This window comes from Ovis canadensis, chromosome 2, assembly GCF_042477335.2.
Source record: "Ovis canadensis isolate MfBH-ARS-UI-01 breed Bighorn chromosome 2, ARS-UI_OviCan_v2, whole genome shotgun sequence".
Taxonomy (NCBI): Eukaryota; Metazoa; Chordata; class Mammalia; order Artiodactyla; family Bovidae; genus Ovis; species Ovis canadensis.
The window spans coordinates 208142735-208158708 of NC_091246.1; the positions used below are offsets into that span (position 1 = coordinate 208142735).

The 15974-nt window shown below is 41.3% G+C and overlaps 1 protein-coding gene across 13 annotated transcripts in view; it reads left to right on the top strand.

Annotated features, from left to right (window-relative positions):
* Positions 1-15974, top strand: part of SPATS2L (spermatogenesis associated serine rich 2 like) — a 184327-nt gene that overhangs the window by 165953 nt on the left and 2400 nt on the right. For all 13 annotated transcript variants that reach the window (XM_069577950.1, XM_069577956.1, XM_069577951.1 and 10 more), the window contains 4 exons: positions 1791-1849; positions 8922-9031; positions 12235-12337; positions 15173-15393. In XM_069577950.1, the coding sequence (XP_069434051.1) occupies positions 1791-1849; positions 8922-9031; positions 12235-12337; positions 15173-15393 (493 nt within the window). The remainder of the gene's footprint in view (positions 1-1790; positions 1850-8921; positions 9032-12234; positions 12338-15172; positions 15394-15974) is intronic.

The following is a 15974-nucleotide window of genomic DNA, read 5'->3' on the forward strand; positions in this document are numbered from 1 at the left end:
ATTTTCTCTTAAGGGGAAATAGACTTTCAACACACTTTAAATTTTAAAAGTACTTCTGATGGAGAACAAAAAGTACATCTGTTGGAACAATCTGAGTATAATAAAGTAATAAGGATAATAACTGAAGTGTATTTAAGCACATTAAATATGGCTTCATAATTAAACTATACAAACCACAAAAAAATCATCTAATTGATTACTTTTGCAGGAACCAACTATTGTTTGGAAAACTGATAAATAAAAGGAGAGAACCGAACATTTATCCTGACTCATCTATGCAAACTGTACTTCATGATAACCAAATAGTTGGTAAAGAAAAGTTTCTTTTTAGGGAAGTTTTCAGTAAATAAATGAAAGATTGAGAGAATTCAAATATTCTCATTTTTCAAATCCTGTTGATCTAGGCAATGACCACCAACAGCTACTAATATAATAATCATTAGAGATGTTCATTGTATTTCCTTTACATTTATTTTGAAATGTAGAAGTCTGAGCACATTCAGGTTTTATTTTTTTTCAGTAGGAATATTTATAAGTGTGTCCTGTTATGTGTCTGCTGATAGAAGTATATAACATAGAGTAATTTCTCCTGAAATAAGAAACAAATCTGAATTTAATCAAATTTCTATATCATAGCAAATTTATAGAAAATAGAAAAGATTGGGTTAAATAATACCATGGACGTGTAGTCTGCAAAATTAAGACCTTGAATAACTCTGCAGGACACATAGCCTGGTTTTTTTAACAAATGAATTTCAAAGGAAAAAAAATAAAGAGAAATGGGAGGAAATGTATAGATTAAAATGGATATAGGAGACAGTCAACCAATTGTCATGAACAGGCCTCGTTTAGATCCTGGTTCAAACAGTTAAAAAGAAAAATGTATGGAGTAATTAGGAAATTTTGAATACTGAATATATATCTGATAACATTAAATTACTGTTAATGTTTTTTGGTATTGTAGTAATACTGTGATTACATCCCCCCAAAGTTTTTATCTTTGAACTATCTATATTGAAATATTTATGGTTGAGATGAAAACTTTAAAAGTCTGGCATCTCTACTTACATACACATAAAAATCTGTGAGAATATATAAGTGATTTGTGGTGTGTTGATTCTGGAAGGGGAGCAAGGAGTTAGGATGAGAGAGGAACTTTTGGACAGATAATTATTACTTTTCCAGATCATACCTTTTCAAAGGACTAACCAATAAATATATTAAATATAATGGAAAAGGTTAATTTGACCTTGAAATGATTATTTGGGTGAACAAGAAAGTGTGGATTCAATACAGAACATGTGGATGGATTGACCCAGACCTATGTTTCTTAGGACCCATGCATCAGAACTGGGCCCTCTCTCTCCCTTCCAGACCGATTCTGGGAGAGCGAACCATAGAGACATTTGAGAATTACTGGCCTTGATAACCTGAGTGCCAGCTTTTTAGATACTTATTATATTGTTTTGAAACTTTGAAAATTCATAGGGCAAAAATACTCCCAAATTGAAATTCAAAGCAGTGCAATTCTGAAAGTCTGAAAAGGCTTGTGTTTTTAGATTTGCTGACAATGATTTAATCAGCAGATGTCACTGTGTAACACTGGGAGCATCCCTTCCATGTTGCCTCATTTTTGGAAAGGCAGAGCCTACTGCTGGCATTGTAACATAGAAATATTTATGGTAATCTTGCATTTTGTTTAATGAAAATAATTTTTCTTTTATTTCCTGTGCCTATTAAAAGTTTATCTTTGATTAAGCATTCTTTGCTTTTGTTTTTTTTTCCCCCAGCATCATTGACAAAGAAGTTTCGTTAATGGCAGAAATGGATAAAGTTAAAGAAGAAGCCAGTAAGTAGACACATGGTTGTTCGATTAGGAGCCTCCCAATCAGAAGTAATCAATAGGTCAGATGACAGTGATACAGATTCTGAATAAAAGTGAAAGTGTTAGTCGCTCGGTCATGTCTGACTCTTTGTGACCCCATGGACTGTAGCCCACCAGGCTCCTCTGTCCATGGAATTCTCCAGGCAAGAATACTGGAGTGAGTAGCCTTTCCCATCTCCAGGGGTTCTTCCTGGCCCAGGGATTGAACCCAGGTCTCCTTCACTGCAGGCGGATTCTTCACCATCTAAGTCAGATTCTGAGTGGGGCCAAAAGGATGGAACAGAAGCACCCACTGAGCAGAGGGCAATGCATGCAGCAAAAAATAGGTGTCACTTGGATTTATTTAAAGTCCAGGAGACTTTTGTGCCTAAATAGGACTACTTACAATTGACTGGGTTTAAAATGATATTGAATATTAAATTTTTAAAATATAATATTTTGAATTACATTTGTAAATTTAACATAGCTTATTTTTTCAAGCACTTCAGACACCTGAGAAGGCAAACTCACAAACCTAACCAGCAAAGTATTCCAAGCTCTTAACCAACACTTACAAGATTAATAATTGCCTGGTGACTCAAATGGTAAAGAATCTGTCTGTAATGCGGAAGACCTGGGTTCAATTCCTGGGTCGAGAAGACCCCCTGGAGAAGGGAATGGCGACCCACTCCAGTATTCTTGCCTGGAGAATTCCATAGACAGAGAAGCCTGGTGGGCTGCAGTCCATGGGGTTGCAAAGAGTGGGACACCACTGAGCAACTAATACTCGCTTTCAGAGATGTACTAAATGAAATTCTCTTAAAACACTCCAATTCTGTTTACAAACTCAGTCGAATTCACTGACACCTACCAGCTTAACACTCCAAAAGAAATGTTTTAAATTGAAACCACAAGTGAGACTGCTTTAAGATACAGAATATTCTATATATAAAATAATGAACACACATAGGCAGTCTTGATCATTACAAAATTTTTTCTAAATTTAACTCAAAATATTAGTACTCTGGGTTTGATTTATTTTACTATTTTTACACCTATTTCTAAACCTTTCCACTGTTGTAAAGTTGCTCAACAGCCAGTAGGGTGGATTTGCCATCTCAGATAGGCTGAGATTCATGAGTTGGAAATTTCAGCGGAGACAAGACTGCTCAGTCAAATTCAACACAAGTGGACATGTTGATCCCTCTTTTATTTTTAAATTCATCTGCTTTGTTAATGGGAAACCTAAGACCATATTTTTCAGCTGGGATTTAGTTTTACAATTTTTATCTCCTAGGCATTTTAAATTCTTCATCCTTACCCAAATCTTATCTCATAAATTGGATAAATGGCAATCTGCATCCCCAACCAGCTTTCAGCTAAATTCCTGTACTTTTGACTTCAGTGCTTTTTTTTTTTTTTATCAGTGGAGGATCAGACTAAATTCTTCATTCTTTTAATATTTTTCTTGCCTGGCCCTTGGCCATAATTCAGTAGTCATTTTATGAAAAATAGCTATCATTATTTTTGTTAGATGACTTTTCTAAATAATTTTAAACAACATTTTAGAATCTAAAATACAGCAGGTTTTATGAAATAAAACTAAATATGATCCAGGGTTAAGCTTTGGAATATTTAGATATTTTCACAATCCCTTTTATTGTGAAAGCATTTTATTTTTATGGAATTTGTTGATTTCTTCTGTAGCAGTAGATTACCCCATGACAGGATTTTCCCTATTTCTTGGGTACAGCTTATTTTCAGTTCCATTTTCTAATGACAAAAATGCTAACTTCCAACGCAAACACAAATGTTTCTCTAGCACCAAAATAGAAAGTTACTAGCACATCACTTTCTCAGAGGTTAGCAGAAGGCTTCAGATTTCAAGTGTTCATTCTTCCTCCTTGGGACAATAATATTCGATCCCAAGCCCTGTGGGATTTGGGGCATCTCTGGAGAGCATCCCTATTTTTAAAACTGATTCAGTCAGTGAACATTTACTGTGTGCTCTGTGTGTGCTAAGCACTGGTGGAGAGTGGGACGCACCGCAGACAGATACGTCTGGAACTGCAGACTCAGAACTTTCAGGCTAGCTGAACCAGCGAGATGGGTTCACAGGATACCCCTAATTTCAAGAATCTGTCCTGGTGTAGAACTGGCCAACGCCCTGGAGAAGCCAGCTCACTTACCTTGGAGGTGAACAGAACTGAAATCACATCCAAGTTCCACCCATTTACTGGCTGTGTGACCTTGAACTATTGTGTGATGTTCTCAAAGCCGGATTCCTTATCAGAAAAGGGAACATAACACACGCAGCTACCAAGCACTTAAAATGTGGCTAGGCTAAATTGAAATGTGCTATGAGTGTAAAATGCACACTAGCTTTCAAAGACTGAATATCTTTTTTAAAAAAACTAAATATCACATTCATAATTTCTGTATGGCTGACCTGTTGAAAGAATGATATATTGTGATATACTGGGTTAAATAGAAAGTTATTAAAATTAAAAATAAAAGGAAAGGGGGGCATGACAATTGTGTCTATCTCAAATAGTTACTGTAAAGATAGAAGGAGAAGACACATGTCGGACCCTTAGCACAGTGGCTGATGCAGTGTGTCCAAAAGAGAAAGCTCATCTTAGTAAAGAAGTTAGTTCAACCCCCTGAGAAAACAGGGGTCAGAGGGTAAGTTATGCAGCCTCTCTCAGGTGACACACGTTGTTAACCGTGAGTCTTCTTTACGGAGAGAAGAAATCATTAAATCTCTCTATAAAGTACTGAACTGTCTTTGTGCGTGCTAAGTCACTTCAGTCGTGTCCAACTCTTTGCGACCCTGTCGACCATAGCCTACCAGGCCGCTCTGTCAATGAGATTCTCTAGGCAAGAATTCTGGAGCGGGTTGTCATGCCTTCTCCCAGAGGATCTTCCTGACCCAGGGATCGAACCCGCATCTCTCGCATCTCTCGCATCGGCAAGCAGGTTCTTTACCACTGCACCACATGGGAAGCCCCAAATTGTCTTTACAACCACCATTTTGAGCCTCCTTATCTATGGTCTGAAGATATTTTCCACATTTTCCATTTCCTGCACATGATATAAGCCACATTTCCCTAATTATAACGTAAGCTTCTCTATTCCTCATGACACCTAACACAAAGCTGGGAAGACTGTGAGTACTTAATTGTGTTAAGTGAATCATTATAGTTCATTCAGTATCCATGGGCTGTGGGATCCAGTATTAGTGAGCATTAATGCAACTGCAATAAGAGAGTAGATAAATATATCTCACTTTATTAATAGTATTTTTATTTAGGGTTTTTTAGTATATGAGTCAAAACAGTTCACATAGGCTATTTCATTTAGTTCCATAATAATCCTGTGAGGGGTATACAGTTATTATATATTACAGATGACGAAACTGAAGATGCTGTAGTGCTATGATCTCAAACTTTGGCTGCCCAGGGAATTGGAGGCCTAGACAAGCATGTTCCCAGAGTGCCGAATTTACTAGAAATGGGAAGAAAACATTATATTAATGGAACACAGATTTATTATGAAGCAAAATGCAAAACTCACCAGAATTTTTAAGGAATCAAAAGGATTTCAAAGACACTTTGTGTTTCAAGAGCTACTTCTGCCCCTGCTCCTGGTCCCCTAACTCCCAGGATTTCAAATACACCCTCTGCTAAGGAATATTATTCAAGAAGCCCTGAAATTTTCTATGGTTCAGGTAATATGAACAAGCTTCCAATGTATTCCAGAAACTTGAAGGAAAGTATAAATCCTATTGAGGAAATGGATTTCAGCATACCAGATGACTATTTATAAAACTACATAAATAATATTAATCGAGTCTTGAATGCAGTGAAAATCTAAAGCCATATGGAACTGTTTCCTTCTACAAATTTCTGAAAGGATGGTGCTTTCAAAGCATACTTATTCTATTTTAAATTATAGGATCAATGAATTTTAGGAACTGATCTGATTTGGTTTTGCTTTCTGTTTCTGTCTGATTTTTCTGAGGTGAAAATGTTGACTTCTCCCCCAGAGAATACTGGCTTTTGATCTCAAGTTTTAGGGCTTTTTCATAATGGAAATCTTTGAAATGTTAATGAGACTATATGTAAAACTCATCCCAATACTTGCTGATGCAAAGTATTCATTCCCATGCACATTTGCATGAGTGTAAACTCGGAATTTATTGGTGATCTTGCACCTGCATTCCTATTTTAGGGCCCATTTATATCTATTTCTACCAGATCTTTTGTTTGGTATGAATGCCCAAATTCTACGTAATCAAAAAGAACAATCACCCCTAATTGTCACCAGTCAGACAAATGATCCGTTAAGAAAAGTCAGATCTGTTTAACCATGTAGTCATTCGGGGTCTACTGACCCCTTACTAGCTGCTCATCAAATCTGGACCTTCAGACTTTCTCATTTATCTCTTGCTAGAGGAAAGTACCTCATTTCATCTTCCTACTCAAGAATCATTTTCTCATTTTCTAGGGTTTAGTCCCACCCATATGTTGAGTTATAATGGGAAATAATTGATTAATCAAAGGTATGCATGAGTGTATGCTAAGTCACTTCACCTGTGTCCAACTCTTTGTAACCCATGGACTGTAGCCTGCCAGGCTTCTTTGTCCATGGGATTGTCCAGGCAGGAATACTGGAGTGGGTTGCCATTACCCCCTGCAGGGAATTTACCCACCCAGGAATTGAACCTGCATCTCTTATGTCTCCTGCATTGGACATCTTTACCACTAGCACTACCTGGGAAGCCCAATCAAAGATATGAGTCCTAGATATTCTTAAGTGGCCCTGTAGAAAAGGAACTTCTGCCTTTCTTTGCATATTCCTATTAAGTAATGCACTGATCCATTCATGGGAATCTTTCATTCAGCAAACATATTGGGCACCCACTGTGTACTAAGTCCTAGTTATCATAAATACAAAGAACTAAATGCGCAGTTTCTGCCAGAATTGGAAATGCCCACAGGGGCCAGGAAGGTACCATTAGTGAGTCAAACGGTGAGTGAGGGCAGAGGAGCAGTGGACCAGGGCACACTGGATGTCATGCTCCATGTAAAAATGGCAGCGACTCCTCAGCTCTAGTGGTTTTGATATGGGAATGCTTGGCCAACTGTGGCCAGAAATAACAGGCAGAAATCCAGCTTTTGAATGGAATATCTTAATTTTCAAATATGGGCAATTTATTTGTAAAAGTAACGTGTGGACCTGATGCAAAGAGCGGACTCATTGGAAAACACCCTGAGGCTGGGAAAGATTGAGGACAGGCGGAGAAGGGGATAAGAGGGGATGAGATGGCTGGATGGTATCACGGATTCAGTGGACATGAGTTTGAGCAAACTCTGGGAGACAGTGAAGGACAGGAAAGCCTGGCTTGCTGCAGTTCATGGGGGTCTCAAAGAATCGGATACAACTGAGCGACTGAACAACAACAATGTGTGGCCCAAACAAAATATATGTACCCTGTCACCAAAAGTGATAGTAGGCTACCTTTTTGTGACTTCCAGTGTGACTGGGTAACCTGGGACGTCATTCAGTAATACAATGAAAATTCCTTTGCCTCCCATCATCAGGACAAGCTTTCTCCAGCTCCTCTGTATCCTAAAATGCTACCAGGCACAGCTTAGCCTCTGCCCAGATACATGGTATTGTAAATGGGAGGCAGGGGGCATCCCAGTAAATAATCAAAGCATGAATAGAGTAGTCTGGCAGATGATTAGGCTTTATGAGTTACAGATCAGTTATTTTACTGACATCTTGACATTGGTATCAGCATAAAAAACGATGTTTCTCAGCCTGTCTGAAGAATGGTTTATGGTTTGCAGGAAATATTAACTCTTGATTGATTCTGAACATCTTTGGGGGTTTTTGAAGTGACTATTTTGGACATTTATAAATTAAGAACTCTTACAATGGGAAATCACATTGTTTGCTGGGCATGTGCTCTGTGAATCTGGTCTAATAAAGCAGTTGACCTTTGTTCAGCTGAGACAGGAATGTGAATTCCGTGTGCATATCCTATTAGTTAGATGGACTTTTCTTTCATTATAACTCAAAATCTTTGTGCAAAAGAAATGAAGGCAATTCATATGTAACTGGAATGAGAGAACTGCAAGTCTATGTATTATAAAATCAAACTTCTTATTTAAATCTCACCCAGCATATTTGTGTTCATTGCTTTGATTGCTTTGAGCTCCATGATCTTTTGGAGAACATACACAAACATACGAATTAACCTGTGGGCTCGTACATCTACTTGAACCTTTAGTTCAACTGGCAAATGTGTGAAATGTGATGGTGAAAACTCCTTTTTGTCTTCTCTGTATGTGCAGATGCTAAAGAGTGCACATGAATTCAGTTCAAGCAGGCTTTGACTCACTCTGGAAATTTTTCCATTGTGGACACGTAACAAAAACAAGACACTCTGGTCTGCAACTTCTCTTTGGTTGCAAAATGGAAACAAATCTGCAGAGTAGCAAAAGCAGAGGCATTTTCTAGCTCACAGAAAGCTACTAAAAGAAAACTTTTATGTCATATTTCAATAACACAGCTAGTTGCCCTACATGAATATGTGTTAAGTTCAGAGAGGCCAGTGTTCAAATTTAATAGTACAGCACACGCAGAAGAATGGCTTTTGCTTAGTGGACTCCCGTCTCTGCAGTATCATTCAGATAGGATTTGTATGTTTCTTTTCTTGGAGATTGTTGTTCTGAGTAATGCACAAATCTGAAAGTCCAAATTAAGTAAGTGAGATCAGATGCCAGTGGGGAAAATGAAGAAGACTGTGGGTGTACAGTGAATCAGAAAGGACCATGTTTGGTTTGACGCGTGGTGGATGAAGACATATGGAAATGAGTGGTTGGTGCTGAGCACCCAGGGACAGCCCACCTCAGTGACCAATTCAGAAAACAGTCATAGCCCCACAAAGTGATCAGTCTGCAGACGGAAAACTGATCCAAGAAATTAGGTCATTTAATATGTCTAAATCCTTGGCGTTAATGTATTATTCCTTCTTATTTGGCAGTGGAAATCCTGACTGCTCGTCAAAAGAAAGCAGAAGAACTAAAAAGACTTACTGATCTAGCCAGTCAGATGGCAGAGATGCAGCTGGCCGAACTCAGGGCAGAAATTAAGGTCAGTTCTAAAATATCACAGCCCGAACCCTGAGCCAGAGTTCTGATCCCCATTATGTTTGTTCTGCATCCACAGAGCACTGCTCTCTGAGGATCTAAATCAGACACCCCGCTCTCTTTCACAGGGTTGAAATTGAGAATACAGAAGGGTAAAGAACCACGTAATCACTGTATTTAAATATACTATGGGTTGAAGGGATATAGCATTACAGAGGAGAGGTACAGGCTATTGAAAGTGACCCAAATAAAATGTATTCAACCATAAATTATATCTGGGAAGGGGGATATTATTTTCACCATATGTAATTTATGCATATAAACCACACACATGTGAACACAAAGTATGAACCTAGTATAACAGTGAGGATTCTAAGGAATGCACAATACGTGGCAACTTCTTCCCGTATCCTTTTCTAGCTTACTTGCCCTTTTATTAAGAATACCACCCACAAATATGTATTTATTGGATTTCTTCAATGGCACACAACAGAAGCTGACTCTGCTAACCTCTGGAACAAGCAGAATTGGAAAAAATAAGAAGGTAGTTCCCCAAAGCAAAGTGTGCTCTGAAGACTCCAGGCTACAACTGGCCAGGAATGTAGGCAGCAGTAATTACCAGACACTCTTCCAGCCACCATCCGAGAGAGTGACCTCCAGATGTCATCACCCCGAACCGCCTCCATTTGGATCACATCCGCCATTTGGCCAAGAGAGGTCTTGATTGACAGATCCACCAATGCTGTGAATCTTCAAAACTGTGTTGGGGTACAGTTACCAGAAGGAGAAGTTGTCACCAGAAAGGCAGAAAAAGTATCTACAACAAGATAGGAAGTTATAGTTAATAAATTTTCCGTACCCTCTTTTTCTCTAGTATACTCAATATACACACATACACATGCACCCCTGCTTCTGATCAACTTCCAGGGAACTGGGGTGCTCTGAAGTCACATTTGTGTGTGTTAGTCACCCAGTTGTGTCCAACTCTTTGTGACCCCACAAACTGTAGCCCACCAGGCTCCTCTGTCCATGGAATTCTCCAGGCAAGAATACTGGAGTGGATTGCCATTTCCTTCTCCAGGGGATCTTCCCAACCCAGAGATTGAACCCGGGTCTCCCGCATTGAAGGCTGACACATTTGCTGCTAGCTTTTTAACTCGGGTTGTCTGCCCATCCCAGCATAAAAGTGGTTGGGGATAGTAGAAAGTGGCAACTGACTCTTTGGTCCCCTCTGTCCTGGTTAGACATGAAAGGGAGCCCGGTGGAGATGAAGACTTCCCCTGAAGCTTCTGAGAAGTTCTAGAGGTCTTTCCCTTCTCACCTACCCTCCTGGTCTTTGTTGCCTCCAACCAGTCGATTGTAACGGCCTCCCTGACCAGCCTTTCTGCCTCCACTGTCTTCCTCCAGCTCAGTCATCCACCCTAAGACAGGAGTTATTAGAGCAGATCTGGTCTTCCCCACTGAGGTACTCTTCCATTCAGAACAAAATCCACCACCAGACTCCAGTATATATTATGTGAGCATGTGTGGTAAGTCACGTCAGCCATGTCCAACTCTTTGTGACCCCATGGACTGTAGCCTGACAGGCTCCTCTATCCACAGGGATTCTCCAGGCAAGAACACTGGAGTGGGCTGCCATGCCCTCCTCCAGGGGATTTTCCCAACCCAGGGATCAAACCTGCGTCTCCTGCGTTAGCAGGCAGGTTCTTTAGCACTAGAGCCACCTAGGAAGTCCCAGTATGTTATGACCATTGCTAATTAGTTTCAGTAGAAGAAACCCTTCATCTTGTGGACACAGATGCACTTCCAATGTCACAGACATTCTCTGGTCGCAAAGGAGATTAGAATAGAAAGTGGGGCTGGTTGGTGAAACCTGTCCTAATACCCAGAAAGACATCCTGGAAGGCAGAACAAATAACAAACACTTATTTTGATGAATATGAAATTGCCAGCTTCCTGCTCTATTGAAATCCACTCATCTTCCAAGTTTCATTTCTACCTATCAAAACCCTACTCATGGTAAAATGGTTGATAGCACAGGCTTCGGAATGCAATAGCCCAGCTCTTGCAAACTTGGATTAATTACATATTCTCTTAAATTCTTAGAACCTCATTTCCCCCTCTGTAAATCAGAGCTAATAACAGTACTGACTTCATAATAACGTGATCAGATAAAAATGAGATTATCTGTTAAGAATTTGGCCCATGTCTGGTAAGTGTTCAATATTTTTTTAATGTTCCAGCTCAAATGCTTCCTCTTACATAACTGTTTCCCTAATTCCCCTCAGCAGGAAATAATTTCTTTCCCTTTCATATTCCTAAAGCACCTACTACATTCTACCTTATATTTTATTTTATGGTATCTGTCTCTCTTGCCACATGGTGAACTCCCTGCTAAACTCACAGAGGGACTGAGTCATAGTTATTTCTGTATTTCTCCCTCTGTCATCTGCACATAGATCTTAATTTTAAATGAACTGAAAAGTAATCTCTTTCCCACTTCCCTTAACAGCACTTGAAATTCTACCATTCAAGATAATGGTTTCTAGTTACTAAAGGCTTTTTGGACTTACTAAGTGTGCTAAGTTGTTTCAGTCGTGTCTGACTCTTTGCGACCCTGTGGACTGTAGCCCACCAGGTTCCTCTGTCCGTGGGATTCTCCAGGCAAGAATACTGGAGTGGGTTGCCACACCCTCCTCCAGGGGATCTTCCCAACCCAGGGATCGAAGCCCTGTCTTTACAACTCCTGCGTTGGCAGGCAGGTTCTTTACCACTTCCTGGTCCCCTATTAAAAATGGAGACGGATGTCTAGGAAGGCTGACACACTTTCTCTTGAGGAATGATAGCTGAGCAGGCCATTGGGCAGATTAGTAAGACGGCCAGAAGGCAACCCCATAACTTACAACAGGACAGGAAGTGCCAGAAAGAGGGCATAGGATGCTGAAAGGTTAAGTAGATGAGTCCAGACACTCATCTTGCCTGAACCACAGTTTTGTCTAAGCCCAGGTAGGGTAAAGACAGGACCTGCACAAGTTCCCAAGAACAAGAAGGTGATCGTGCTCCAGGACAAAGCCAAGCCCTCTTGAAAGGCACCTCCCAGCACAGGCACCTCTCACACCGACAGCAGGGGCGGGAGGACAGACAGAATGGATCAGCAGCATGTCCCAGTCATTTCTGTCATCATGGGGTTCTGTCTCTTCCCCGCAGCACTTTGTCAGCGAGCGTAAATATGATGAAGAGCTCGGGAAAGCTGCCCGGTTCTCCTGTGACATTGAACAGCTCAAGGCCCAAATCATGCTCTGCGGAGAAAGTGAGTTCTGCATACTTGCTAAATAATTCTGTGTGAGTAAGACTGGCGCTGTTGGAGTCAATATGGGAAATGTCAGGTGTGTGGTCCCCCAGGGGGCTAAAGTGAGGTCTAAAGAAGTTTAATGATCTAAGGTCATGACACGAGTCACTAAAAATGTCAAGATCGGAACTTCGAGTCTTCAAATGCCACTGCCCATCAGTAAATCTCCAGGATTTATTAAGCAGAACAAAACAGGTCAACTAGTTTATACCTTTTGCAAACTTTTCTTAAGCATTGCCGGATCAAGTGTCTCTGATTTCAAAAGTCTGGTTCTACAGAGACCTGTTATGGGAAGAGCAAGTCTCCCTAATAAGTCTGGGAACAATGGGCTATTGTCATGAAAGGCCCAGCTCTGTGTGTGTGTGTGTGTGTGTGTGTGTGTGTGTGTGTGTGTGACACACGCACTGCTCAGCAGTTCCCTAGCCTCTCCCTTAATTAGAGCAGTTAACATGCAACAAAATTGGCTGATTCTTTCCCCCCTGCTCCAGCCCACCCACTGAGGGAGGTGGGAACCTGCATTAAGTGGCTCCAAGGACAGTCACAAGGAGGTAGGAAGGACAGATGAAGGACATGGAATATCCACAGCCTCATAGTGAGCTAAGAAATGGAGATCTGACTGCACATTTTTTTTTCAAAGTGGAAATTGCATTTTTTCTCTGAGTATAAAAAATACAATCTTGATCTAAAAATTACACAGCTATATTAAATAGAACACAACATTACTTTTGAGGCTCATTCATACTTTTATGCACATATAATCTATTGTGTAAATTATGCAGTGTATTTAATTATATTGCATCTTATTTACTATACTACATGACATACATATATAGTAAGAGAATTTGCTCTTATCATTTCACAATATATGGTTGACATTTTTCCATGTCAATATATTTTAACCCATAATTTACTTAAATATAATTGACATAAACAGTCCCAGGATTGTGGCCATTTAGGTTGCTTCCATCTTCTCACCGTTAAAATAACATTGCTGTGAGCATCCTTGTTCACCTGTCTTTGACAAATATCTGAATTTCTGACTGCCTTTCTTTTAAATTATTTTCTTTTTTTTTTCTATATACTTCCTCTCTTATGAAAGAATCTACTCCATTTGCCATTCTCCATCCCAAGATTTTGTAGAAAAAAGCCAGACTATATGATTCACAGTTGGAAATTTAACTACGCAGACTAGTTTCCACTTCAGCTTGATAACGGGCGAGCCCCTGATGCCAAGTGACCCCACCATCTGAGGAGGGGAGGGCAGTGCAGCGTCCTCTGCTCTCCTCCAGAGCACACCAGTGCCACCTAGTGGGAGGAACCATCCCTCACCAAATCCCAAGTGTCCACACTGGAACCCAGCCTCCCGTGTTGGGAGACAGTGGTCCTCAAAAGGCCCTTTACTTCTGGGCTTTGTTGAGAGCACATTTGAAGCCCACAGCTACTGAACCCTAGAAAATGACCCTAATAATGACCCCTAGAAAACTGAACATTGTTAGCAAAGAGCCACTAAAATCCCCTGGTCCTGTTTGGACAACCCCCAACATGACCTGACCTGTCAGATGAAGGGCCTGGAGATGCATCCGCCGTGTCCTTTCCATTTCTAATGTGCTGTGATCCCTACCCACGCTCCAGATCCTCAGGAAGAATGCTGGGATTAAGTCTAAGCCAACACAGGTAGTAGAGAAAATTGCTTTTCAAAACTGGTGACCATTTTAAAGATCCAAAGGTCTTGCTGTCCAGACTGGCAGTCAAATTCTGGTGAACTATGACAGGAAGGTCATGAATATATCCCTGAGTTGATTCCCTCCAGCCCCAGTTCAGCATTATCACATAGAAACTATCCCATCAAAACCATCCCTTTCAGAAACCAGCGGGAGGGGTGATAGCAAACACTGAACAGACCTGCCTGATCCCTGCTGGGAATCTGCCTGATGAGCCTGGGTTGACTTTAGCATTGGAGTTGCAGATTTGCAGTGGGGTTCTAGAGCTGATAACAAATGATAATATAGCTCTAATGGAAGAGAGAAGATGCATCTTTTAGGCTGGCAGGCCTGGCCTTAAAGTTGGGGTGACAAGATCCCTGACACCCAGCATCACTCCATCCCCGTGCTCCCAGCACCGTGGCTCTGACAGGCCAAGTGTGGATGTGCCCCTAGGTTGCTTTTCATCTCTGCGCCCACTGGTCTAGGGATCTGACAAGAACAGCAAGAATGAGTTTGGTAATGGGGAACTCAAGGGGCAGAGTACATTTGTGGACAGGGCTGAGAGGGTACTTTGGGGCTTCATTATCCCTCTTCCCCAGGTGGTTCTCAACCTAAGGAACAATATTAAAGTTGCTCAGATTTGTCTCTTTTCCTACAAATGTCTCCCAGCTTGAACGATTATGCTATCCACTGATTCCCACAGAAGACATTTTGTGGTTCCAAGCATCTAAGTGCTTTTTCAAAGACATCTTTAAAAAAAAAAATAGTCTTTCCTTATGGTTTTTATGAAGTTCCTGCCAACTTCTCATCTCCTAACAGGTTACTGAGTGAGTAAGTGAGCAAGTGAGTGTTGGTTGCTCAGTTGTGTCCAGCTCTTTGTGACCCCACAAACTGTAGCCCACCAGGCTCCTCTGTCCATGGGATTTTCCAGGCAAGAACACTGGAGTGGGTTGCCATTTCCTTCTCCAGGGGATCTTCCCAGTCTAGGCATCGCACCTGGGTCTCCGGCTCTGCAAGCAGATTCTTTTCCATCTGAGCCACCAGGGGAGCCCACTGAGGCTCAGCCCCTGACGCCAAGCGCTTATTGTTGCAGTTATACACCCAAAGAACAACTATTCCTCAAGAACTCCCTGCAGCTCCCTGCTGCCGCTGCTCAGCGCCCACGCAGCCACCTCTGGGAGACAGAGTAACTTTACCCGGAAGTCATCGAGCCACAACAAGCCCTCCGAAGGTAAAGCAGCAAACCCCAAAATGGCGAGCAACCTTCCCAGCACCGCTGACAGCTCTCACCAGGCCGTGCCAGCTAATAAGCAGGTAAGCCACCCCAAGGAAGCCACCCTGCCCTGCCTCCGGGGGTCCCGCAGACCCTGGTGCCTTGCCTGGGCAAGAAACCACCCGTTTGCAGCAGAAGAAAACAGCCACTGCTAGTCACCCCAGGCTCCATCTGCCCCCAGCAGCAGCCTGACTTGTGGAACCTCCATGTGCCTGGCCAGCCTCCCTGAGCTCCCCTAGTCCATCTGGTCCCCATCACAGGCACTCTCCCCTGTGGAGGAAGTGGTCTTCACACACTTGACAGCATTAGCAAAGAGTCCTTCTACATGAGACGGTGTTTCTCATGACTTGAGTGCCACCCAGGTACTGGTAACTGGCCCACACATGGAAAGGACTCACAGATGTGGGAACAAGATTGAGAACCAGGCTACTGACACCATTAGTGAGAAGAAATCTGGCATGTTTTTTAAGATCCTTTAATTCCCATTTATCTTTAATTTATCCATAAGAGGCCAAAGTTAGTTCAAACTGCTCTTTCTTCTCTCGGGCTTTCAGCATGCATTTCAAAATGACATTATTAATTCTCATTACAATGACCCTTAAAAACAGAAATATCCAAAGGA